This window comes from Canis lupus, chromosome 20, assembly GCF_048164855.1.
Source record: "Canis lupus baileyi chromosome 20, mCanLup2.hap1, whole genome shotgun sequence".
Lineage (NCBI taxonomy): Eukaryota > Metazoa > Chordata > Mammalia > Carnivora > Canidae > Canis > Canis lupus.
Genome location: NC_132857.1, coordinates 40,862,151 through 40,890,062, shown reverse-complemented (window position 1 = coordinate 40,890,062; position 27,912 = coordinate 40,862,151). Strand labels below are relative to the sequence as shown.

Genomic DNA, 27,912 nt, shown 5'->3' with positions numbered 1-27,912 from the left:
GGACTCATGCATACTTTAGCATTCAGAAAATTACCTGCCACCAACTCTGAGTTTTGACAAGTAATTGAGGTAAGGCTCTGTGAATTTCAGCATATTACCTTATCTATTATTGTTCCTGATGATGGTGACACCTGTCCCCACCGGTGGGGTAGGTTAAGTAGCCACTCCCATCCCTCTGTAACCAGCGAGGAATCTGAGACAGAGGGATTCAGTTACATTCCCAAGATCTGGTAAAACTTGTGCCTTAGATGGAGCTGGAACCCAGGTCATCTGGCCCCTTGTCCAGGACCTGACCTGTCCCCTTTCCCACACAGTGTTACTGACTTCAGCTCAGGAGAACTGAGCATTTGTTTATAAACTACTAAAACATAACATCATTTAGGAGGATGCGTTTGTACATACCTATATTCATGCAGAAAGCAAAGGATGACATCATATATTTGATAAGGAGTGAAGAGCAGCCTTGAACCAAATTACGTCAGATGTCTAATCTAGAAGGACTCTTCCCTAAAATCACATGACATACCACTCAAAATCATCATTTCTCTTCTTGAATGTCATTTCCTATAACTTCTTGGACTGTTGGCATATTGATAAGTGTATAGGTCTCAGAACATTATCATTCTTTTGGCATGCTCTCAAGCTTTAAAACCTACGTGTGGGTGGGAAAAATATCTTTTTCTTTATAGGCTACAACAAGTATCAGTAGGGTACTTGCTACTCACTGAGTATGACACACTGTCACAGGTCCCAGGGATTAAATGACTGTTGCCCCCAGGAGACTCAGTTTCTAGAGGGAGCTTGAGATAAAGATTATAAAAATCATGCAGAAACAACACCCTGGCTCTTGTTACCTATTGATGTCTTAGCTCTGTGGGAGAAATGAGAATTTCCCAAATAACGGGCAACCAGGTTAGGATTTAGACCGTTTTGGGTGTAAGTAGCTCAACAAACATAGATTGAGAGAAGCTCAAGTATTGATCTAAAGCAAATAGTGATTTAGAGCTTCATTGGGAAAGAGGAGGATGAGCCCTGGCAGAAAAAAAAAAAAAATTGCCTTTGCTCCTGCAGGGGGATGCAGCACAGTCCTAGCGCTCAGCATCCTCCATCCTCCATCAGCTGCTGGAGGCGTGTTTGTTGAGTGGCCAGCTGCTAACCAAGTACATAGGGCTCTCACACAAGTCTGAGGGGAGTCCAATGGAGAACGCAGCGAATGTGCCTCATCTTGGTGGAATTTAAGGTCTCTGCCAACAACATGGAACATCCAAGAGGACAGAACAACCCATGAGCACCCCCTTGCCCCCCGTACTCAAAGATGATCTTAACATTAATTAGTGGCACAGAATCTGAAACATTTCCTGGATCAGCATCAGTATGCAGCAAGGCCTTTCCAGGGAGGAAAAGGAATAGAAAAACTTTGCATAGGTGAGGGAAGTACGCTTAGCCACATTATTTACTTACCCAATTCGATTTTTTAGTGTCTGAAGTCACAAAAGTTGTAACCAAGACAAACCAGGCTACAAGTACCATTTTAAAATGTCATCGGCCTAGCAGAAACATTAGACATAAATCAAGAGTTTTATTGTATTTGCAATTAAACAGATCAAATTTAATGTCCACAGAAAAGTCTTAGTAATTAGTATAAAGATTAATATAGTGAAATATCCCTGGTTTAGCAGGCCTCCCAAGCAAAGCTGAAATAAAGAATTGAGTATATAATCAAATAGCATGTGAATATTAATGCACAAAATCCTCCAAGTCCCCAGATCCCAGATGCAATTATTTTCTATTCACATTAATTGTTCCTAACAGATGACATTAATGACTTTGAGTTAAAATGTGTCCAAGGGAAGATTTCACAAGATCAATGCTGTTTAGAAATAAGGTCACTTTTATAATTATTTGCTCAGATTTTAACCACTGCTCAATGTAATAAGGTTAACATGGTGATTGTTTCCTAATGTGAATATCAAAAGTTAATTTTCATATTAGCCAATAAGTGTATCGGATGATTCACATTTTTCCTGCTATTTATTTTCCACCTACTACTTATTTTTTTCCTACTGCTTATTTTCCAGCACAGACTGACAGATTGTGAGAGTGTGATTATTATTTATAAGCTTTAGTTTGCATATATATATATATGTATATATGCAAACTAAAGCCTATATATATATATATATATATATATATATATATATATATATGTTGCTGATAAACTAGAATAAACTTTTTTGAGTTAGGATATGTATTATCTAATCTAGAAATGTCAACTCCTTTGAGATGTAGCTGTCCAAGGCAGGATTTTGAAACAAACAATTAAGTCATTGCTATGCAATGTTTCTGCTTGTTTTTACCTAGAAACTTCACTCACGCATCTTAGATCTTTCATCTGGAGATTTGCTTTCAGATGTGGAAAGAAGCCGAAGTCTGACGCAGTCACGAACTGATGTTGAGATGCATGTGAGTTTCCCTTTTGCCTTCAGATGGCTTGTTTAGGTTATTTTCCTTCCATCAAATATGATGTCACAAGTGAACCATAAAGCGTATCCTTGAAGCATTGTCAGGCAGATAAAAATACCTCCCTTTCTTGTGTTCTCTGAAATTCAGTATCATGTCCCCCAGCTGATAGAGTAAGCGGAAAGTGTCACTCCCAGCAAAAATATCATAAATCTTGGCTTTGTCCCCAAGATACCTTTTTGGGTATTGATTACATCTCAAAGTCTCTGAGAAATGGTCAAGGAGCTTTTTATTAAAGCCCATGTCCTATATTATTCATCCTACTTTTATGATATATTATGTATGAACTTTTAAAAATTCATGGGATGTACATTTTTTTTTCTTTAGCTAGGGTTAGCTTTGTGCTTATTTGGCAAAACTTTAACCAGCGTGGCTTTTAACTCTCGTTGACATAAGGAGAGTAAGTTGGGAAATACAAGAGCCAAATAAATATGTAATGAAAAACGTTAGGCTTAAAACAATGACAGATGAACATTTGTGGATAATTGGCTTTTGATTTTACTATATAATTTTATCAGTGTAGATAGGATATTCTGTATCAAAGGTAAATATTCTCAATTTTGATTGGAATTAAATTTCAGTGGAACGCTGTCACTTTAAACATTCATGAAGACCTTGATGACATCCAATCTATCATAAGGCCTTAAGGTCAGAAATTTTTTTAAGTGTGCAGTTTTCATCCAAGAAACTCCTGCCATCATTCTCTCTGTCTCTCTCCTTTTTTTTTTTTTTTAAGGATTTTATTTATTTACTTATTCATGAGAGACACAGAGAGAGAGAGGCAGAGACATAGACAGAGGGAGAAGCAGGCTTTTCTCAAGGAGCCTGATGCAGGACTTGATCCCTGGACTGGGATCACGCTCTGAGCCGAAGGCAGACGCTCAACCGCTGAGCCACCCAGGGCTCCCATCTCTCTCCTTTTTTTAACTGAAACTGTGAGTTTTTATTGTGTTTATCACAGTAAGTAAGGATTTTAAAGCCCACGTGTCACCCAAGGTAGTAATCTAAAATACACAATGAGAAAAATACATTTTGAAAAAAAAAAAATACACTTTGAATGTCGCAAACAGAGGGTACTCTGCCACTGAGGGCCACACAATTAAGATAATATTACAACGGAAACCACTATATATAAAAGAGTAATTTTAATAATAATCACTATCTGTTATTAATTAGAGCTCTTTCCAGTTGGGCCAGGATACATCCAGGAGTTCTGCTTATTGTCAAGGGCCTTACTTGGTGCTATAGCATAGTGGCTAGGACCTGGGCCTGACATCGGAATGTTGTACTGGCAATAGTACAAGATCTGTTCTATGAGGCAAGATCTTAATGCCTCATGCCTCAGTTTCCCCATCTGAAAAATGAGCATAATGATATTTCCTGTTTCTGAAAATTGTGGTGAAGATTACATGGCATAATCCATAAAATGCAGATACCACAGTGCCCACTAACAACACTGGGGCAATAACAAGACCTCTGCTGTTCGGCTGTCTTCCATTCTTCTTTGAACTTAGGACTATGCCACAGCCACAGAACACCATGGCAGAGATGAGGAATGATAACAGAGAGGTATCTGCTAGCATGTCTCTCTAGAAGCTCACATCAGTAATTCCCAGAAACAAAGTGCACCAACACTTTTGGCTGTTGCTCAGCCCAGTTCTGGTGTGCAAGGTGCCAGACACTTATATAGAAAGAAGTACAATGCGGGGTCTCTTAGGGAGACTGTAAACTTGTGATTTCATTTGAGAGTCAAGATGTGTATACAGGGGAATCCCTGGGTGGCTCAGCGGTTAGCGCCTGCCTTCGGTCCAGGGCGTGATCCTGGAGTCCCAGGATCAAGTCCCACATCAGGCTCCCTGCATGGGGCCTGCTTCTTCCTCTGCCTGTATCTCTCTCTCTCTCTCTCTCTCTCTCTCTCTGTCCCTCATGAATAAATAAGTAAAATTTTTTAAAAAAAAGATGTGTATACAAAAAAATTAATAATAGTAGCAACACCTAAATGTTACTAAACATCACTATATGCCAGGAGCTGTTCAGATTTCACAGTGATCTTTGTGGTGGGTGCTTTCCTCATCTTCTTTTATAAAGAAAGAAACTGAGGCATGGAGGGGTTAAGTAACTTTCCCAAGGTCAAGGAATTAGCAAGTAGGAGAGCCAGGATTTCAGCCTAATAAATGGCTTTAGAGTTCAAGCACTCAGCCACAGAACAGTTAGTTATTCATTGGAGAAGATAATCCCGCTTGATAATCATGTGCTGATGAAGGAAACTGCAGGAAAAAGGAGCTCACATTGCAGCCATGGTGTCAGAGATTCTGGATCCCTTTTTAATTCAAACACCGTTCTTCTAAGGTGGGAGAAATACGACAGAATGTCCCAGTAAGGAGTACTGGCCTGCTTCTTTGTAATGAATTATTCTGTAATTGCCCCAACACACACACACACGCACACACACACACACACACCCTCTCCCCGGTGCTCTGGACCATCTGGGTAGGCTTAGAGCATTCCCTTCATCCTGTTCCACACAGTCCAGATCAGGCTGTGAGGTGACACAACTTGTTACTAAGTAACCCACATAGGAGGTAGACCTCTCTCAAAGCTTCCCCTGGGGGCTTTCTACTCGGAGTTCTGGACCAACAGCATCGGAGCACTGAGGAATGCCCCAAAACTACTACAACTCAGATTCCGCCTCAGAACTACCGCATCGAAATCTGCATTGCACAAGATCCCAGATGATGCATGTGCACACTGAGGTATGAGAAGCCTGGCTTGGATGGGAAGCCTGCACTTCTCTGCTTATCACCCCGAACCCCAACTGTCTCTACATGATGACACTGATGTGCCTTTCCCACCTGCCAGAAGTATCATCTACCACATATGGGCATCTGAAGTTCACTCTCATGGCAGAAACAGCAGTTCCTTCCATTGCTAGCTCTGAGGTCAAATTTACTGTCATCTAAATCCAACATCCATACAGGAGGTATACACATGGGCAACAACCAGGCCTGGATGCTTATCTGTAAAAAGAGTCCTGGGAATTGAGTTGAGTTGCAAAAATAGATATTGTCTTGATAGGTGTCATAGGAAGGAACAGGTGGGAAAGAGAGAGGGAAATCACATAAGCTTCAGTGCTTCGGAAAAAGGTAGAGTCCAGACTTTAACCAAAAGCTGCATAGAGTGTGAAAAGGGCTATTGGAAAAGTTTCAATCTGGAAGGCCTTGCAGGACATAGTCACAGTCTCTTTCTGGAGAACAGACTTATCTCCCAGAGCAGAGGCAGTCCTGAATAAAACTGCCACCTCGCTTTAATCAAACAACAAAATAGTCGAGAGATTTGGGGATGGCGAAAGTGGAAAGCTCACACGTAGAAGTGGAGCATGGTGTGTCACTTCTGAAACTTTTTTCCAACTATGTGCCGTGGCTCAAGTGTCAGTGACAGGTGCTCCTGTGCAGCACCACTAGTTGTCCACATCTGTTATGGTACAAATACAAACTCCCCTTAACCAAGTTACATGCAGCAAGAAGCAAGGTCATAAATCAATAGATATTGCTGAGTGCTGAATTTTAAGACAAGTTTCTTCTTTCACTGATATTTAGAGCCAAATTGCTGGGGGATGGGGAATAGAGTAGTAAAATTTCTTGGCATTTTTAGATCACTTAAAGGGGTTGTTTTGCAGCAAAAATGAGGTATTGATAGCAGGCAGATGCCTGATATCAAAAAATCTAACCTTATGAAGCATTATGGATATAGATTAGAGTGGAAATTAAACAGACCCTCTGTACTTATGTGGGGGGTTAGCATGTCCCCCAGGCACTCCCAGAACAGCATATCTTTCCTTCTTCAAGTGGGTATTTGGAATTGCATTTGGAGAACAATAATAAGTACTCAGGTACTAAAGGTGCCCATAAAGTGTCAACAAATTGCATAAGTAAGAGGCTTTGCCATTCTGCAAACGACACAAAGACAGATGGTTCCCCATCAAAGAGTTTCTAAGACAAGCTTTATATAGATAGGGGAGAGGAATGAGACTATAAGGAGGGACTTTATTCTCATGATCAGGATGCTAAATTCATTTAGCTTGTCCAGCTCTTGGAGCTTCATCTGTTACATTAGGGGCTGAGAAGGTGGCTGTCAAGATGTGCTGAGATGTTTATGACTTTGTTTCCTGTGCCTCTACAGACCCCTAGACCTCTAACCTCCTGGATCTTTTGCGTAGAATCCAGATCTAGTCAATGTGACAGGTTTATCATTTGGACAGCCAACTGATATGAAAAGTTCTATAACCTTTACAGCAGAACCTTGTGATTCCACATTTTGGTGTTCCACTGGACATGGCTTCCTAGGCATTTGATTCCTGAGTTGAAATGATGCTGTCAGAGCCATAGGAGACCTTGAGAGTGATCTGGAACACTGCCCCACCCTACAAAGGAAGACCTCAAGGTCCATGGAAGTTAAATGCGTTCTTTACTCAATATCTCATGCCAGTGACGATGTGAGATCCAGGTCACTAGACATCCAGTCTAGTGTTCATTTTCTTGAACCCTACAGCCAAAGATGCTACTCTGTCTTCATTCTTTAGTACTGTCAGTTGTGTCTTGATACAGTGACCCCATAAGGTGGACAGTATTGTCATTGTTCCCTTTTTTAAAAATATATGGATTAAATATTCCCTCCTACTGTGTTAGAGGCAGAGTCAAGATTGGGACCCCTGGCCTCTGACCCCAAAGCTGTGCATCTAACCATTAGGCTACCTTCCCTTCTAACTCATGATGATGTTGAATTGGTATCTGATGTCCCCTAAGCAAAGGTGTCACTCAGAGCTGCTCTGCCTTTTTTTTTTTTTTTAAGGAATGCCAGCTGACTGCAAAATCAGGAGCCCCTGCTTTGAAATGCCCTGGTTTGGGGGTTGTCATCCCTGGTCATCTCTGTCCTCGAAACAGCTGCAGCAGCAGTGAGCTTTCTCTTTCCAGCACCTGCAGCGAGTACTCCAGTGGCTCCTCCTACACGTGGCATGATGGAAAGAACCTCAGGAAACGGGTAAGGCCTCCTTTTAAATGGCACTTTAGCATCAGAGTGAGCCGGAAAAGAATCCTCTTCTGGTGGGAAGGTGGAAGGGAGGGCTAAGAAGGGAATGACCATTTGCTGAGTATCTGCTCACTTACTCCTCACAAAGCTAGACACAGGGATCTCATTTTCTCTATTATATGGGAGAGGAAGCTGGCACACAGCAAGTGAGGAGTGGAGGGATGATTTGACCCAAATGACTAGGATGATATGAGAGGGAGTTTAGGGGAGGAAGATATTTTCCATCTGTGCTTTGCTAGAACCCACCAAGTTTGTAAGATTTGTAACAAGGTGGCCCTGGCCTAATGGAACTGACCATGCTTCAGACGAACTCAGACATTTCCAATTAGTTTTGTGGACACTCTCTATCACTGTGATGCTCAGAGAGACTTGTTAATGTCCACTGCAAGAGAGAGTGAGCAAGGCTACTTGCCAAACCATCCCAGACTGAGCATCCCTTGAGAACTCAAAGAGAATGTTTTTTCCCCCATAGACAATAGGGAGGGTGGTGCATCATCTCAGAATAAATGACCCAAACTTTTGAAAGTATCATTAGCTTTGTCGGAATTTACTACTCAAGCATAGCATGTATTATAGTGACCTCCTTTACTCAGTTTTATAGCCTCATAAAACACTAATTGACTATAAATTGGAGGGTGGCATGGCAGAGAGAGACAATACCATGGTAGGTGACAGGGACCGTGGCTTCCGTGGAGGTAGGTATGCTCCTACTCAGATGCCAGGAGCTCTTTTCCTGGGTTGTTAACTAACTCCTGCTGCTACCCAGCTCCCATCTGCAAAGGGGGCCCCACAGTTGAAGATTCCTTCACTGTCTGAACAAGCATCTTTGCACACTGGAGTAAGCTGAGTGCTTAGAATAGCTATCTTTGCAGTTTCCTGATGTTGAAGAAAAGCAGAGTCCACAAGAATGGAAACCCCGCATCAGAAGATTTGGAGGTCATTTTTTCTATCATTTGTGTAAACTCCATTTATGATTCGAAGCAGAGAACCTGGGAAGACTCTATAACTACCAGAAAATAGTAGTGAGGGAGTAGCTTTGTCAGACTCTGAACAAGAACTTGGGAAAGATTTCAAACTTAAATTTAGAGCCTATTCCCTTGGACTCAGACTCTTAATACAAAGTGTGTATATTATCAGAGTTGTTCCTTCTAAGCAGATGTTCGAAGTTCTGAATAATGACTTCTGGGGCCTAGTTCTTAACAGACTGGGAAGATGGTCAGGGATGTTCCCTGTCTTTGTGGTTGTCACCAGCTCCAAATCCCTTGCTCTGCTCTCTTCACTCCCACTCTCCCTCCCTCTCCTTCTCAGAGCCTTTATCTTTTCTTTCTTTGCCTTGACTTGACCCTCTTTTTTTCCCCCCCCTGAAATTCTTCCAATTTTAATAACCCTTGATCTTGTAGGGAAACCTCTTCCCTGATAACAGAGAAATTAAATTCTTATGTGCTTCATATACACTCGGGCAGCTGTGATCTGGGGCTTTCCAAAGGTCCTGTCCCAGAATGGATTGCAGTACCAGCATGCCTATCACATCTCCCAGGGAAAAGTCCCAGTTCTCAAGGATGCAGCAAACTAGACCCACTCCCATAGAGACATTTAAATTTACATTATTTCAGGAACTTCTATAGCACTTACCATTTACCAAGTACTCATTTAGTATTAACTTACATAATAAACTCATAGAATATGAATTTGAATGTGACCACAATAATAACTTACAGGATAATAAATATGTGACCAATGGCTCTTTTATAATTCACAAGTATTTTTTTTAATATTGTTCGTATGGATACAGAAAGGAAGCCAGCCTGAGATGCATTAGGCTGTCCTACCTGGAGAAATCTGGATCTAAGTCACGATTTCTTACCACATGCCACGCAGCGTTGGTAGTATTTCACAAGTATTAGCTCATTCAGTGCTCGTAAGAGCTTTTTTAAGTAGGTTCTCCTATTTCTCCATTATACAGATGAGGAAATTGAGATGCTGAGAAACTAAGTAGCGAGACAAAGTTCTCATAGCTAGTGGCAGAGCTGGCTAGTTGATTCCGGAACTTTCACTCTTTACCCTTCTGATATAGTGGCTTTGTTGAATCAGCCAAGCTTCGAATATTATTCCAATTATTGGGATGGATTTATTATATTAAGAACAAGAATGTTCTTTAAAAAATTGTGTAGAACTATTGTCCAATCAAGAAATAAAAAAAGAACTGTGGGCATCAAACCAAGGCCCCTGTTTTAGCAGCAGCACCCTTCGGCCCAGAACAGCTCTTTTTTTTATTTTTTTAAAGATTTTATTTATGTATTCATGAGAGACACAGAGAGAGAGGCAGAAACATAGGCAGAGGGAGAAGCAGGCTCCATGCCAGGAGCCTGATGTTGGACTCGGTTCCGGGACTCCAGGATCACGCCCTGAGCCGAAGGCAGACGCTCAACTGCTGAGCCACCCAGGAACAGCTCTTTTCCAAGCAATGCATGAAGCTGCCTGTGGGAATGCTAGTTTCTGCCTCCCTCTCTCCTAAAGGGGATTCATGCCTTTTTTTTCCAATTTTACAGATTGTTCCAAACTCTTCTCAAGTTACTAAATACCATAACATCCTGTGGAAAACTGATTGAGGAATGTGACTAATCTCACAGCATAGCGTGCCCGGGGCCCTGGGAGGTTTGCAGCCACTGGCCCTGGGATGAATCAAACCACAGGGAGCAGGCTGTGAAGAGGCAGCAGGAGGTGGGCTGAGCACATCTTCCAGGGATTGAACAAATCTGCCTTTTTCAAGCTCTTATAGGGTACTTTTGCCTGGCTTCTCTTCTTATTGTGAACGTGACTCTCAGAATCATGGAAATTCTTAGAAATCCAAGCAGTGGCAGCCTGCCCACTGGTTGGTCTATAATACCCAAAGTAACTAACAGGATTTCTCCTGATTTCCAAAGAAGTTTTTAACGGCAAAGAAGCAAAGGAGAAGAAAGAGGAAACATCACCAGATAGCATTTATGCACAGCAACTTCTGACCTTGGTGAATTTTCTAAAGAAAATACATAATTTGACTTAAAAACGATTAACATCTAACAGATAAAAAAAAACAAATAAACACCATATGCTGTTGTTGATAGCAAGGGTAATTTTAATGGAAATGTCTTAGGTACAAGCAAATATTCACAGCATACTAAAATTCCAAGGTTCCAATGTAAGTTTCTGAGACTTTTTCTCCCTCTACATACAAACCCACAGTCTGTGTTCAGTTATGGGGAGGGGGGGGCGGGCAGCTGGTACAGAGATGCCAATGGGAGTTTCACTCTTAGCCAAGATGGGCACAGAGCACACATCTGACATCTGAAACCACCAGATTCACTCAACATTTACCCTCTTTACTTCTTGTAAATGCTATACAGTGAGGCTATATAGTCTTCTGGTTATTTCCTAAGAGTACCTTGAACCTATCTTCACAATCCAGGTCTTTTCCATCCCACTTCTTCTACCTGAAAATCATTTACCCCCTATTTAAACTCATCCTTCATTCAAGGACTAGAGAGGATTAAATCATAGAGCCTTAAAAAAAAAAAAAAAAAAAAGACTGAGGTCAGTGCCCAAATCCCACCAATTTCCCTGAGTCTTGGTTTGTGATTAAACTCTGCAGGTCCCATTCAAGAGAGGGGTGTAAGGATAACCTATGATCTCTATTCTGACATTGACTCACACAGAGGAGAGAATGGAGGTTCAGCTTGGCTCTAGTAACATCGCAATGTCAGTAGGCATGCAGGCTCTAGGGGCAGCCTGCCTGGGTGCCTATCTCCACAACACCACTTTGGAACTGAGTCATAGGAAGAGCCTGGGAAAGCAGAGTGGAAACCTATGTTCCAGCTGTTCCTCAACTGTGTGATTTCCAGCAGACTAACCATGCTGCCTCTCGGTTGCCTCCCTAGTAAAATAAGGTTGATACTGTCTCCCTCATGGTGTTGCTCTGAATATTAAATCAAAGCCCTGTTCAAGTGGCTGCTACACAGCAGATGCTTAGGAAATGCAAGTTCTCTCCTGCCCTTCCACTTCTTGTTAGCAATACTGTGAAATATATGAATGTGTGGGAAATAATGCCTTTTTTGGTCATTTCTTGGCCAAAACTAGCACTAGTATTTAGGATAGTATGAGGGACAGGAAGTTGACCTTTCTTAGGTGAATCATTTACTATAGGTTTCTAACAGTCAATGCCCCACTGCTAGATGTATATGTTTCATAGATGTTTCCCCTCTATCCTGAAGTTATAGAACTGTCAAATCTTAGAATGGAAGGACCATAGAGTTAGGGACCAACTGGCTTTTCCATTTACCCTCTCTGCCTGTTGTAAATGCTATACAGTGAGGTCATATAGTCTTCTGGTTATTTCCTAAGCGTACCTTGAATCTATCTTCACAATTCAGGTCTTTACCATCCCGGTAATCTATCCGGAAATCACTTCCCCCATTTTTATTTATTTATTTTTTTTTATAAGATTTTATTTATTTATTTATTTATTTATTTATTTATTTATTTATTCATGAGAGACACACAGAGAGGCAGAGTCATAGGCAGAGGGAGAAGCAGGCTCCCTGCGGGGGGCCTAATGTGGGCCTCAATCCCAGGCTGGAATCACAACCCAAGCCAAAGGCAGATGCTCAGTCACTGAGACACCCAGGTGCCCCGCTGCCCCCATTTTTAAACTAAGGCAAACTCCTCCTTCATTCAAGGGCTAGGTAGGTTTAAAAAAACAAAACAAAACTGGGGTGCCTCGGTGGTTCAATCAGTTCAGCATCTGTGTTCAGCACAGGTCATGATCCCAGGGTCCTGGGATCCAGCCCTATGTGGGGCTCTCTGCTCAGTGGGGAGCCTGCTTCTCCTTCTCCCTCTGCCTGCCACTTCCCCTGCTTGTGTGGTCTCTTTTGCTTGCTCTCTCTCTGTCAAATAAGTAAAATTTTCAAAATAAAGAAAGAAAATAAATGAAAAAACAAACCAAAAGCCTCCTCATATGACTTTAACAGCTTTTCCTAGCAAAGATTTGATCTCTCACCTCTGAATTTCTGCAGTTCCTACTACATTGGTATTTCTCACTTGCTTCCTTGACTTCTGGTTATCTGTACCCAATCTCCTCTTCCCTGCTGGCCTGCATGGTCCTAGAGGGCAAGGTCATTACCTACTACTTCATTATATCTTTGGCTACTTAGCTTAGAAGCTGGAAAAGCAGAGATTCACTGCATAGTCAATGATTAATTTGCATTAATTAATTAATGCCTGCATTTATAGATGAATACTTAACCACTAGAATCAAGTCTAATGAGGGACTTTTCCTTTATACAGTTGTGATCCACATGGATCAGTGATTTCTGATATCTATTTTTCTTTCCTAGAAATCATCACAAAACTGGGATAAAAGGCTAAGTATTGACTCTTCACTCCCAAGTGGCTTTGCTAGTCCTACAGATGAACTACCTCCAACTCGTATCAAGGAAAGTCACATTTTGGAAGGACTAAGAAAGCTACAGAAGCGAAGAGTGTTACTTGAACCTCCATCAGTGATAACCAAATGGGGTTATAAAGATTGCATGAACTCCAATGAAGGAATATATTCTCCAGGAATTAAGAGTAACAGCCTCAAGGAATACCGCCCCTGCAAACCAGCTGACACGAGGAGCCCCTGCAAGGAGCCCCATGAGGCATTTGTTTATGACACAGATTCCCATGATGATGCTGATGAGGACTCTTCCTCCTTAGCATTGCTCCAGGCAGCTCCAAGCCAGAGCTGCAGGCTGCACAGTCGTAAATTAACCCACAGTGTTTCTGACAGCCTGTTTGGCTGGGAGCTGAATAGAAAACACTTCTCAGAAGGCATGTCCTCAGTTTACCCCAGGGAAAGGCCTAAAAAGCTGACTAGTTGTTCCAGCAACTGCCCCTTGGAGAGGAAGCTATACCCAAGTGTGCAGCCACCTCAGGTACAGAGAGAGAGGGAGCCACGTGGCCTGGACCGTGTGGCTCTCAGTCTCCAGTTTTCAGACACCGATGACAATGAAGCCCTCAATGAATTGCACATAGGTAGCAGTGACGAGAAAAGCCCTTCAGACTTGTCACTGACCGCTGACACTGACAAGTCCATGGAGAACCTGGACATCATGGGATTTGGAAAATCTCAACTTGGGTCTCCTGATGAGGAGGAAAAACAAGTACCCATCCCCCTAGAGAGTAGGCCAAAGACATTTAGCTTCATTAAGCAGCAAAGAGTTGTAAAAAGGACTTCTTCAGAAGAATGCATTACTGTCATATTTGATGCGGAAGATGGAGAGCCCATTGAATTCAGCTCTCACCAGACTGGCATGGTCACTGTTACCAGAAATGAAATTTCCATCAATCAGGCCCCTACTGGACCCAAGGCAGAACACACTGAACTTTTACCTCAGGGAATTGGTCATCTACCGACAGCAGCTGCTGCAAGAGACTACACTTTCTTAAAGAGACCTGAAGAGGAGATGGAGAAAAACATTCCAAAAGATGATGTAGATAAGGTTGCTGTGGTACCCAGTGGCTCTTTCAGCCCCAGGACAGTCACACAAAGTACTCAGCAACAAAGACCGGCCAAATCAACACTCAATTTGTCATGCCAGAGTAACTCTAGGTCTTCAGTGTCCATGGGTATCTATCAAAAGCAAAGTCTGACAAAAATCCCTGCCAGGGGCAAGTCTTCACCTCAGAAATCAAAAATCATGGAGCCTGAGGCCACCTTGAGAATCCCCTCATCTGACCCAGTGTCTCTTGAAAAATCACCAGCTTTAGCTCCTGGGAAACTTTCACGGTTTAAGAAGACTGAGAGCCCAGCACCCCTTTTTGATTTGCGGCCAGATCCACACATTCCAAAACACCCCAGCCAACTGCCTCATGGTCCCAAACTATCCAGCAGAAAGGATTGGGCCCCGTGCTCCAAGAGTCAGATTCCTCCATTGCAGTTACTGCCAAGGCCCCTCATTGAGCCTAGCGACGATATAGGATCCCCGAGGAGGGATAAACACCGTGACTCTGTGCTAGAGGCTGGGGTGAAGTCACCGTCCCCCCCGCCTCCTCCAGACAGGGCAGGCTCCCTTCTCATCCAGCCTAGTTATGACTACTTGCCACCACCCTCATCGGCCAAGCCCGAAACCAGAGTCCCCAGTGAAACAGCAAGGACCATCCTCAAATCCCCCCCTCTGAAAGGATCCTCTGCTCCTATTATTTCTTCTAATCCTGTCATGGCTGGGGAAGTGCTGGGGAAGAAATCTTCTGTGGCCTTCAGAAAGCCTGTTTTCACTCACCCTCTGCCCTCCACAGAAACAGTGACTCAAACCAGATGTTCTGCTCATCCCCCCTCCAGTTCATTTGCCATGATGGCTCCAGGGCCCCCAAAGGTGTCTCCAAAGAGAGACCAAAAACCCAAAACCCCACCTCACCAAACACTTGGGACCACACAGACAGACACTGGGTTACGGACTCCCAAGAACTGTCCTTCCACCCATGAGCCCCTGGAAATACTATCCTCCAAAAGTGTGTCTCCAGGAAGAAAAGGACAACTGAATGACTGTGTCCCCACATCACCCAAGCCTTCCTTGTTAGAGGTGAATGAGTCACCATCATCTCAGGTTAACAGTCACTCATCACCACCACCCACCAAAAGCCATAACAGTCCACATGGTTGTCAAAATACTCATGAGAAAGGGCTGAAAACCCGCCTCCCAGTTGGGCTCAAAGTTCTCATGAAGTCTCCCCAGTTGCTCAGGAAAAGTTCCACGGTGCCAGGGAAACATGAAAAAGACAGTCTGAATGAAGCATCTAAAAGCTCTGTGGCCGTGAGCAGGTCCAAGCCCCAGGACTCGGGGAATCCAGTGAGCCCAGAGACCACGGCGGATGAAAGAAATGGGACTCCACTGAGTTTTCAGGCGCAAGACGGTTTGGCTGAAGGGCTTCCCCTGGAAACAGCCATGCCAGAGCCCTTGGAACACAGCATCCCTGGGGCCGATGGAAAAGATGGGCTCGAAAACAGGTCTGTGAAAAGATCCCTTTCCTCCAATAAGCCCCACCTGAAGCCAGCCCTGGGCATGAATGGAGCCAAAGCCCGCAGCCAGAGCTTCAGCGCTCACCCAGGAGACAAGCCCCCAACGCCTCCCCTGGAAGGGCCAGGCAAGGTTCGAACTCAGATCATCACCAACACGGCCGAGAGGGGCAATTCTCTCACCCGGCAGAGTTCCTCCACGGAGGGCTCGCCCAACAAGACCCCCTGTGCCCCGATGTCCACGTCTGACAGTGTCCTGGGCGCTGGGAGGCCTCCGGGGCATCCCTCCCCCAGACAAGGCTCCCTAGGGAGTGCAGGCAGCTCCGGCGGCCAGCACGGGAGCCCAAGCAGGTTGCCTTTGAGGGTCCCTCCAAAGCCCCAAGAGCTCCTGGCCCCCTGCGGGACGGAAGCTGAGCAGGGCTACGGCCAGGGCAGGCACGCCGGTGTGGCTGTCCCTGAGGAGCCCAGCAGCGACCCCTCCAGATGCCCACCCACCCCAACAGACTGCCCACGAGCCCCGCAGGATACAGGGAGGACGCAGCGTCCGAACAATTTTGAAACGAGCAGGACCTCCAAGCTAGAGACTTCTGGAAGGTGTCCAGATACGTCTACAACAAGAACCGGCACTGTGAGCCCCGAAGCCCTCGTCTCACCCACAATTGAAGAAAAGGTCATGTTGTGCATTCAGGAAAATGTGGAAAGGGGCCAAGTGCAAACAAAGCCCCCCTCTGTGGAAGCAAAGCCAAAGCCTGGGCCGTCCTTTGCCAGCTGGTTTGGTTTTCGGAGGAGTAGGCTTCCAGCTCTCAGTAGCAGGAAAATGGATGTGTCTAAAACCAAGGTGGAAAAAAAAGATGCAAAAGGTTTGGGGTTTGGAAACAAACAACTAAAATCGGAGAAAAAGAAAGAGAAAAAGAAGCCTGAGCCACAGTGTAAAATAGAAAATGAGCTTACCAGGAACGCCAAGTTGGCAGAGGGTCCAGACAATAGTTTACAAAACAAAAATAATCTGAAAGCACCACAGGACATGTACGACCAAATGAAGTTGGAACCAAGAAATCGCCCCAGCCCTGTTGCGTGTTCAACAAAGGATACGTTTATGACGGAACTTTTGAACAGGTAATGTGTTGGCGGGGGGGGGGGGGGGGGGGCAGCGATAGCAAGGGGTCTCCCCCGGTCCCCCCCTGCACATTAAGTCCCAGTCAAGCATGTTTTCATACAAACAGAAATACAGAGTAGCAGTCTTTTCTACATTAGCCAGAATTTAAACAATGAAATAAAAGTTAGCAATAAAATGATAATTTAGTCCATGTTACTTTGTTAACCAAACCAATGGTCTTTGAAATTAAAGAATAGTAAGTTTTATCAAGGTTGATAGAAATTCAACCTACACGGGAACCGTGAATGTACCCACATGGCATGAAATGGAAGAAAATTACACATACATTTTAAGGTATGCCGACTTCATTGATTGCACCAAGCAAACGTATACTTAGAAACTTTCCAGAGGTAATTACATTTCCCGCTGATCGTAAGCCAGACATGTATTTAGCAGTCACTCTTCAGTGGCTCTTATTTGGCTCCATCCTTCCCCCACCTCACAAGCAGCTAAAAAATAAATTAATTAATTAATTATAAATAAATAAATAAATAAATAAATAAATAAATAAATAAATAAATCATTGTCAAATCTAAACTGCCACACTCCTGGAATGTCAGATGAAGATGTGATCAAGGCCTCTGACAAACATTTATCACTCAAAGGTTTAAAGACAAAGAGATACAAAGAGGTTACTTTAAACATTAAAGGATTGGGAAAAGTAGTGATTGAAGAAGAGCAATGTAATTTATCAGAGGAATCACTTTCTACCTGCAGAGTTGATAAGAAAGCAGCTCAACAGACAGAAAGTGGATCAAATAATGTTTCCTGCAGGAGCGTGTTAAAGGGCAGCTCCCAGGGCTCCTGTCTCACCGGCAGCTCTGCGAGCACGCAAGGAAACCACAAGAAAAACATCAAAACCAAAGCGGATGGGGAAATACCGAAAGGCTCCCTGGTAAGTGCTCCACCCGTCCCTGTTCTCCAGCGAACCTGCTTGCGTTCTTTCTATCTCTGCTGATGGAAATGTAGGAGCAAGAGATTATGTTGGGGGCGGGGAGGGGAAGGAAAGTTCCAGGGAAAGGAGAGGAAGCTGGTGACAGCTTCTCACGGGCAGGTGGCAGCGAGACTGCAAATGGGCAGCCCCGCCAGTAGCGCTGCTGCGTTAGCTCCGGCGCTGGACGGTGGAACCAGAGTGCAGGCAAGTGGACACTGCCCGTGTCAGGGGTCATCTTCAAACTATACTCCGGTGCAGGGAATTGGTTTTGGGGATCTCTTCCTTCATTCCCAGCAACACAAAAAGGAATGGAAATGATTCTGAAAACTAAAAGTGCTAAAGGAGAGAATGATGGCCACTTGGATGATTCACGTTAAGCACCGCTCCTTTTTTCTGCAAGTTCTGTGTACTAGTTCTTCTCACCTAGACAGGTGTTAAGACTGAGAAATCTGCTTTGCAACTTGACTCCCAGTTATTCAGTCTCTTAATCGTGAGGTCCAGAACTCAGGGTGTAATTTCCTTCAAAAGCTGGGTGAAAGGGCATTTTTCTTTTTCCCTGGGACATGCTAGTTTCAAATAATATTTTTGTTTTAAAATTACCTTAAATTGCACTGAGTATCATTGCATTCTTTCTGTTCTTGCATAATTGATTTGGTGATGTTCATTATTCCTTTATATAAGTTTTGAAGCACTTAAAAAATCCCTTTTACAGAACTACTGTATCTATTTTTGTAGTGCAATAAGACAGATTGTAAGATATGATACATGCTACCATTTTCTTGGGAAAATCTGAAAGATAAAGTAATTTTACTTTTTTTTGAATAGTTTAGAGGTGATTTTAGGAGTAATCATGATTGGCATTGTTAGCTATTTATTATTAGTTTAATTATTTATTGATGTTTAGGGTTCCTTAGAATTTCCGAGGCATACTTTAATGTGACAACAAATGCACCTTTTTATTTCAAAGACCTCTAGTCTCTGAAGAGCTATAAAGCTTTTTTTTTTTTTTTTAAATCAAACTCTTGGAAATCATATGTGAACTATGTTCTTTGTAAAACTTTTTTTTTTTCTTTTTCCCTCTTTTTTTTTTCTGGGCTTCCATGCTATATCCTCCCTTCTTTGAAAACACAAATGTCCCCTGCATTACAAAAATCACAAATTATAAGCATATCTAAGGCTGCCCTTGTAGTGTCACTGAAAGGAAAGAGAGAGAATGAACATGTGGAAATGTGCAATATGCCAGAAATTCAATCCAACTGATCTAAAACTTTGATAGCCTAGCAGAGCCCCTTATCGGAGGCACTCAATTTAACTATGCCCCATTTAATATGGTTCTGACAGCTTAGGGTGGTATATCTTTGCTGTACAGAAGTACCAAAAAAACAAAAAGACCCTCTGTTTGGCTTTTATAATTTCATTTTTACTTTCTTGTTACTTCCCAATGCTAAAGTAATTTCTGGGCTTTTCGTCTCTAGTCTTCAGTCTTTTTCACAGTGTACTAATAAGTGTCCTTTGGTTCCTCCAGAATATCTGCAAGAAACACTCTTATTATTGTCTGTGAAGTACAAAGATTCCTAACCACCCCCAAATACATAATCATTTGGGATATGCTAATTTTTTTCTAGTTAGCTACAAGAGAAAATTAGTCATGCTGGGAAGCTTTTCCATACAGAGGAATAATATTGACCTGGATAGTTGACCAGCCAATCTTTTTTTTTAATGTAAAATGCAGTGATTTTTGTTTCATCTCCATAATCATCAATGTGGAGTGTACTAAAATTACTAATTTCAGAGAGGACATTGCCATAGTCTCCTTTGGGACTAGTATAAGACTAGCAGTGAAAACCTATTTATTATATGTTATCAGCCTACCCAGGAAGGAAATTAGATGCAAAATAGGATATATACTAATACCATAGCACATTGATGGGAATACCCATGAACCTCTTAAAATTCAGAGTTTGAGGAACTTTCTTCTACTAGGGCTCAAGGCAAATTTGCTATCTGCCTATTTTAAACTGTGTTGCAAAGAATTCTCATTGTAGTCACTTGGGATAAAAACAATAGCTGCACATAATGCATTACATATCGTATGTTTTTTTTGAGTAAAGTCACTGATCAGAATCTTATATCACTGTCTCTTCCCCTTTACAGACCAAGACTATATTTCATTATGAGGGTTCTCAGGGATTTTAATTATTTTAATCTGTGGTGATTATAATACAAAGATTATTTCCATACATACAACAATGTATGTAGCGGATTTCCACTTAGTCTGCTAGTAACTGCATATCCATGTCCATTTTCAGGACTGCTAGATACATTTTAAAATATGCGTAAAAGTCCCGTTAATTCTTCGCTGAATGAAATCTTTTTCTCTTTTCAGAGCCTTAATTAGAGGCTTATGTCCCCATTTAGGCCATCATTTACAGACCACTTAGCTCTAATTTTTGTGTAATTTAGACAAGGGCCGTGTTACTTTGTACTTTTACTTAAATTATATAAAATCGTTATAAGAGGGGGCATAGGCATCCCCAGGAAAGACTGCATCCGTATTAAGTAAATAAGCAAGAAAGAAATGTGCTCCATTGCAGTATGCTAGAAGTCCTTCCTTCCTGTGGATTCAGATAATTTTGTGAAATGAAAAGTCTCAAAGGAAGGCAGCTCCAGGCTCCTATTTAACTATCGCTGGACAAAATAAAAATTGTTTAACGAAATTAACAGTATTATATACCTTCACCGTGCACTGGAAAGTGATGGCCATTTCAATATGGGTATTTTAATTTAAATTACAAGTATCTTTTCACCCAGTGTCCCATAGTCTGAAAAAAAAATCACATATGCTAGTAAAAAAAGCATCAAATACTATCCCATTAAAATGATACTGTGGTGATGAAATAGGATAAAATGGTACAGTAATTACACAAATTGTTATCATCTTATTAAGTTCTGTAAAATGTTATAATTTCAGCATCCTTAATTGAATAGTTCTGTTCTAAATGCTATTTTGATGCTAATAAGAAATGTGCATATTTTTCCCTCCTCCTGCAAATCTTTCTAAATGACTAACTTTTCTGAAGGTAATGCCTTCTGGAATTTTCCTTCCAAAGATCACTTTCTGTCTCACTTAGGTTCATTACATTCTTTTCATTTGCAATAAACTTTGACAGCAAAATGTTGTCTTCTTGGGAAGCAATTTATGTTAGGGTGAGTCAGGGAAGAAATATAAGCAGAATTCCAAATGAAGGGTGTCCCCAAAACTCTGATATTACATAAATATAATACATATATATATATAATTCACCATATATATATAATAATTCATTGCTATCATATATATATATATGAATTATTGAATTATTTTCTCTATTTCCCTCCAGGAGCCTTTGTAAGCTCCTTCCTCCCTGCCCTTTCTAATGGTAGGGGTTAGTAGAATATAATGGGCACAGTGACATTTAATGTTTTCCTGCTAGAGATTGTTATTTGGTATAGTTCTTCACTACAACTGCAGAGCCCAAAAGATGGACAAGAGTGGGAGATGCATGATTAGAAGGCACCCAAAATACTGACAACAAACTTAAACCAAAAATAAGCCATAGTTATTGCCTGAGTTACCTGCTACTTCTCAGCAAATAGGATATTACTGACATTAATTTTTATCTGTTCCTGGTAGAACAAACAATGGCTGAGAAAATTCTACATCTCTAACCACCATTCTTTTCTGAGCCAAATTTCTTGGTTTTTGAACATTCCCATCTTTGTAGTGCTTCATTACATGAAGATCATCCCAATTGTCCCTATATTTGGCAAATTCTTAATCTTGGGTTGGCAGCCCCTTACCCCTAGGAAAAGTCCCACAACCTCTCACCAACATCCAGCCATGGCGTGATCAAGAGTGAAAATTAATTTTAAGTTCAGCCTATGAAAAATGTAATTAGCAAGGGGAATCTGCTGCCAAAATAAATTATATTCCTCATTTCCATACACAAATGGATTTTTTACATGACCATTTTGCATTGACATCTATTTGTATAGATAATTAGAGCCAACAATTATGCCATTCTAAGACACTCCCCCATTTTCCATTCCTTTGCTGATTTTTCACCCATCTTCTTCAGGTTTTCCTTTCATGGGTCATCTGCTCCTCATGGGTCATCAGCTCAGGAAAGCTGAAAGAACTAGGGGCATTTTCCCTGATAAATTCCTTTGATAAGTCCCCAGAGGCCATATTTAGCACTTGCTGATAAGCACATAAAGCCCTAGAAAAGTTCTGACAAGGAGCTAGCAGGTAGGACTATAGGATGGCTTTTTTTTTTCTTTCCTAAATATGATACTTGGAGAAAGATAATAGTTAAGTTCCACAGATGGGTTAGGGAACCAGAAGAGATGGGAAGCAAGGTTGTTAAACACGCACACACACACACACACACACACAGAGTCTATGAAAATTTTTGCTGTTCTTAAATAAAAATATATGGGGACGCCTGGGTGGCTCAGTGGTTGAGCATCAGTCTGTGATCCTAGGGTCCTGGGATTGAGTCCCACATCAGGCTCCTTGCAGGGAGCCTGCTTCTCCCTCTGCCTGTGTGTCTCTCATGTATAAATAAAATCTCATGTATAAATAAAATCTTTAAAAAGAATATATATATATATATATGTGTGTGTGTGTATGTGTATATATATATATATATATAGTTTATGTATACATGGAATACTGCCTACATATCTAACTGCCAGACGCTAACAAAAATAGCAGTTCTTGGGAAGGTCTGGAAAGGATGATGGTAACAATATGGTGCACGCTGAAAAATTTAATTACTGCAATGAATAGGGACCAGGAGTGCCCACTCTAAAACTGAAATCTTTTGTGACCTTGAAGAGATCACTAACCCTGAATGAGCCTTTTTTCCATTATCTTTAAGATGAGAATCTTATTCTCATTATTGGATTCTTTAGTTTAGAATCTCACAGGCTGATAGGATGATTACCCCACATTCCAGCAGGTTAGCAGGGCGTCCCTTCAAGTTTAAAATAGATCAACTGAGAAATGCCTGAAGGAAATCTTATTTCACGTTACCAGTGAGGGAGAACATTAAACATGTTTTCCTAAGAGTTGGTATGAGCTGAAAATATCATGAGATTTCCTTGATTTCTCTATTAATGAGGATGGAAGGTTCACATTGGGTTGTTAATGGAAATTCAAGTGTTAGGGGATCCCTTTGTCAATGGGTCTTTTGATAGCCTTCTCACAAACAGATCACTGAGCTAGGCAAATCTTGGAAGGCAAATAAGTAACATGTTAGCCTCGCTGATGCTCACGGTGCTTTTCTTCTCTGCTCTCCATAAATGTCTACTAGTGAAGTGTCCAGACTGTTGACAAAGTCTTCTCCCCACACCCCTCACCCCATTCCCTAACTCTTTTCCCCTGGATGTGCTAACAAAGAGTGAAGTGTCTGCAGAGCAGAGGGCTGATGGGGGAGAAAAGTGATGGACATGGCCTCTGGATATTCAATCCTTGATCTCTCCTTATGAGAGGTTCAGGTAGCCATCTGCATAATCTCTTGAGTCTGCCACCTTCTGGCTATCAGCACGTACAGAATAAGCACCAATTACATTCTGATATTGGAACCACAGTTATAAAATATAAATAATTGGTCTTATTCCATTAAATATGAAAATTAGGTAAAAAGTCAAAAGCTAAATCTAGCTCAAGGTCAGTGTGCAACCGTATGACTTTCTATATTGAGAGTATGAAATAAGAGTTTCTTGGCATTCAGCTCAAGCCCTTGAGCAAATCCACTGACAGCCTCTAATGTATGTGCCTAAGCAGAACCCCATTGCATTCAGTGCACAGTTCACATCATTATCATTGGCTGCCCAGGTGACCGATGAGGATGTATTTTAAAAGAGCTTTTTAGGGTCATTCTACCAAGGACCACAAGCTATCTTGAAATTGAGGCCAAGTCTACTGGCATAGTCAAATGGACATTTGAGAAAAACAAAGTTCCCCCAAATGAACACAAATCTGGAATCGATTTTGCTAAATTGAGAATTCCGGCTCCACTACTTTGGCAATTACTTGTCTGTCTTCAGGAGGAGGAGGCTAACAATACCACCTACCGATGTTCTCAGGATTTTGAGATCACAGGCCTGAAGAGTTTAAACAGCACGTATTACTCCATAGTATTTCAGAGGTTGCTTTTGAATTAGGGTTCATACTGGTAATATTGTTGCTACTGCTGCCCCTAGATTGAAATGGAAGAGACATAAGTCTTAATCGCAGCATTTCCACTTACAATATGTTTAAGGAAACTTGCTGGATCTCAGAATTCTCATTTGTAAAATACTGTGACTTATTCAGGTCTCTCTAGAGTTCCACTGAATGCTACCCCATTCAGCATCTGGATAGTTCAACTGAAATATAAGGGGAATGTTTTTGACCTAAAAACTCAATAAAAATGTGTCACTGCTCTAGTTTCATAAGCATACATCATAGTTACCTTATGTTTCATCATGGCAAGAACAAAAAAGAATCATTTTCTTAGAGAGTTACATTCCAGGAAAGGGTCAGGAGATCTAAGTATATTTCTCTCTCCTTATTAAAGTAACTTGTGGTAGAAGTCACTGTCTCTGGAGGAATTATATCTCCTTTGACTTTAATTTTTCCTAACAGCTCTGTTACTGACTTTATTAAGTATTAAAAGCCAAAGCTATATCTTTAAAATCTTATGAAGAATTATGTATCCTGTAAATCTTCATTTTGAGATCTGGGGTTATATTTCTAAAAATATGCTCTTGCTCTTGTAATTAAAACTTATGATAAAGCCAAGTAATAGAGTAGGGGAAAGTGGAATGAAGAAAACCTCAATCTATATATCTATATTTACCTATCTACGTATATGTATGCACATGCTCACTCACGCATACCCACATTTGTTACAGAGTGAACCATCATTCTGAGGATTGTGGAGAATCTATTTAATATAATAAATAAGAAAGTATTTTCTTTTTGCTGCAGATAAAAGAAGCAAGTGAAAACCTGCAAGAGGATGAAGATACAATTGCTGATTCCACATTTCAGAGCCACATCATAGGTAAACATTCATGTCTTGGTACATCTTTATGGGTGATACATTCTGAATATGACCTTCTTTCAGACACAGTGTGTTCCTATAGATCGTGTGTCATGCCTAGCGTCTATGAGGACTGGGCCTTAACTTCTTGTTTTAAAAAAGATTTTATCTATCTATCTATCTATCTATCTATCTATCTATCTATCTATCCATCCATCCATCCATCCATCCATCCATCTATCTATTTAATTGAGAGAGAGAGAGGGCAAGATGGGCAAAAGGAGAAGAGAATCTCAGGCCGACTCCATACTGAGCACAGAGCCCAAGGAGGGGCTCAATCTCATGACCCTAAGATTATGATCTGAGCTGAAACCAAGACTCAGATGCTTAACCAACTGAGCCACCCAGGCATCTCTAGTACTGGGTCTTAACTTCTCAAGCACGGTTGCCTTTATCTTCTCAGATATTGGAAGCTACCATAAAATAGATAGTTCAAAACCAGACCTATAAAGAAAACGTAGATGTTTTCAAAGGAACACACTGCAAACTGATGAGAAATGAGTAATTGTCACTATGAAATGAGAATAATACTGAGTGTAAATAAAAAGCAATCAACTTTGAGTCCATAAAGTTTCTGTAATTGTCTCAAGAAGCATTTACACAACTACCTCTGGTTAGGAATGTGGGATGGTAGCTTTCTTAAATTGAATATTTTTTAATAAAATGTGTTTTACACAGAGAACCAAATAGATTTAGGTGCACATGTCTTTGCCTGAACTTCAAAACTCACTTTCTTCATCATTTCTGTGAGAACCCTGATTATAGGTAGTCCTGTCTCTGAAATAAGTTTGATTTGTCAACTCTTTCTTAAAATTATGCATTGGCCTAGCTTAATTGGCCTAGCTAACCAAAACACACAAAAAGACTCACTGACCTTCTGCTGACCTGTTTTCAGCAGGCAGGAGGGAGCTGGTGATGGAGTAGTTGTCTGTGACTGTGATCCTTGTCAGGTGATGGAAGAGGTGATAACTTTAACTGTTCTGGGCCACCGTGGATGATTGCTGAATTAGTTTTTGCCCAGGCTCTAAGAATAGCTGTGCATGTAAGGATGATGAGTTACACAGGATACCAAGGCATGATAGAATAATCTCTACCCATCGCATTTGGGTCTAGTAGTTAATAGCCAATATCACATCCTAGGGCATGATAGTCCTCCAGATATCTGGTTTCTGGTATGGTGAGTATCCACTGCTCTTTTACCTCTAACTGCCAGCTATAAGCATCTCACCACTTTTAGGGCCGTGTTGGTACACTCTGTGCCTGGTTTTCTCACGTACCCAGAAGTCTTCTGTACACTCTAATTTATAGTTTATCTCAGAGAGTTATTGTACCCCCACAGCTTAATAAGACTGGCACACCATTATTATTCTTTTCATTTGTAATTGAGGATACAAAAATCTTACCAAACAGCTGAATGAATGCAGTCTGAAAAAGATTATTATTCCAAAAAGACATCCTTTATTATAGTTGTCAATGTAAAATGTTTAAATTGGTATCAGTTCTGTGTAGTTAGCTAATATGCAAGTTAAATATGTTTAACATCCTTCAAACATGACACTATGTAAAGCCCTGCTGAATCATCATTTTACCATAATGAGGGGTTCTTGGGCCTATAAAGTAACATATAGAAAGAGGCTGATTTTTTTTTTTGAAAGATCTACAGTAATCTAACTATGCTTTAATAGGCTTGCAGTTTCTTAGATTTGCATTGTTCAACATGATGGCTAGCCATGGGTGGCTATTTCAGGTTCAATTTAAATTAATTAAAACTAGGTAAAATAAATAAATAAATAAAAATAAAACTAGGTAAATTTAGAATTCAGTTCCTCCATTGGACTAGCCACATTTCAAGTACTCAGTGGCCACATACCCAGTGTTGTCTCTATGAGCATTTCCATCGCATACAACGTTCTGATGGAATGTGCTGGTTTAGATTTCTCTCATGAAGTAAATTTTGACCATGTTTCTGACAGAGGGCTGAGTTGGTCTGCACATAGTGTAGATTTATCTCCTCACACTAGGAGAGAACTGTATGATAAACTGCTATTGCCTATAACAACAACAACAAAATTGATTAGCCATTATACATATGTAATAGTCATTTAATCATCTTACACAATTAAAAATCTGGAGGAAGGTAAACATGAAAGAAGGCTAGTAGCTCAATGATGTCATCAAAAGCCCTGGCTTTTTGTCCTAATATCTGTTGCCTCTGGTTTTAGATTGCTTTCTGCCACTCTAAGCATTCCTTTTACCTTCAAGGCATAAAATATAAAGATAGAGTTAAAGCTCCTTCAGAATCCACCCCATAGACTCCATCTTACATGAAAACCAGATCATAAAACCAATCCTAGCTGCATAGTGTACTGGGGAAGTCAGTATGTTGATTCTATTTATTGTATGAGGTAGCAGAGAGAACGGAGTTGGGACTATCCCTGGATTAACCAATCAATAAAATTGCCACAACCAACCTTCTAAAAGCTTCTTCCATTTCAAGACTGAATAAGACACAACAGATCAAGTAGTTATTTCTCTTTATTGCAGAAGAATGACTGAGAATATATTTTTAGCACCCTGATAAACCAATATTCTTCATTTCATCTAAACTGAGTGTTGTCACATAGCCTCACAATATTATATAACCATAGAATATTTTCACTCATGGCAATTGAGCAAATCTAAATATGTTATCCTTCTAACCAAGTACCAGCTAATGTCTTTGACAAAGAAGAATAATCAGAAAATTTGTGAACCTGAATGTCTGCGTTTCTATGGTTAAGGATAATCATATTGGTTAATCAAAATGTTATGAGTTAATTACAAGACAAGATATTGTTAACGAAGCGTGCTCTATATTGAATTTCAAGATTCGTGAATTAAGTAAAATAATACAACTGGATTTTTTTCTTTAAAATCACCCTAATAAATGTTAGACTTCCATGTTAATAAGCAACAAGAAAATGACTAGTCTAGCCTAATGGAAATGTTAACACAAATGATCACAGTCCCCATATTTCTAATTGTTCTTTCTTGCTATTTAACTGTAATAGGT

At 41.1% G+C, this 27,912-nt stretch overlaps 1 protein-coding gene across 12 annotated transcripts in view; it reads left to right on the top strand.

Annotated features, from left to right (window-relative positions):
* The window catches only part of NCKAP5 (NCK associated protein 5), a 966,791-nt gene that overhangs the window by 845,232 nt on the left and 93,647 nt on the right, over positions 1-27,912 (top strand). For all 12 annotated transcript variants that reach the window (XM_072788976.1, XM_072788975.1, XM_072788977.1 and 9 more), the window contains 5 exons: positions 2,362-2,463; positions 7,369-7,557; positions 12,975-16,753; positions 17,511-17,688; positions 24,746-24,821. In XM_072788976.1, the coding sequence (XP_072645077.1) occupies positions 2,362-2,463; positions 7,369-7,557; positions 12,975-16,753; positions 17,511-17,688; positions 24,746-24,821 (4,324 nt within the window). The remainder of the gene's footprint in view (positions 1-2,361; positions 2,464-7,368; positions 7,558-12,974; positions 16,754-17,510; positions 17,689-24,745; positions 24,822-27,912) is intronic.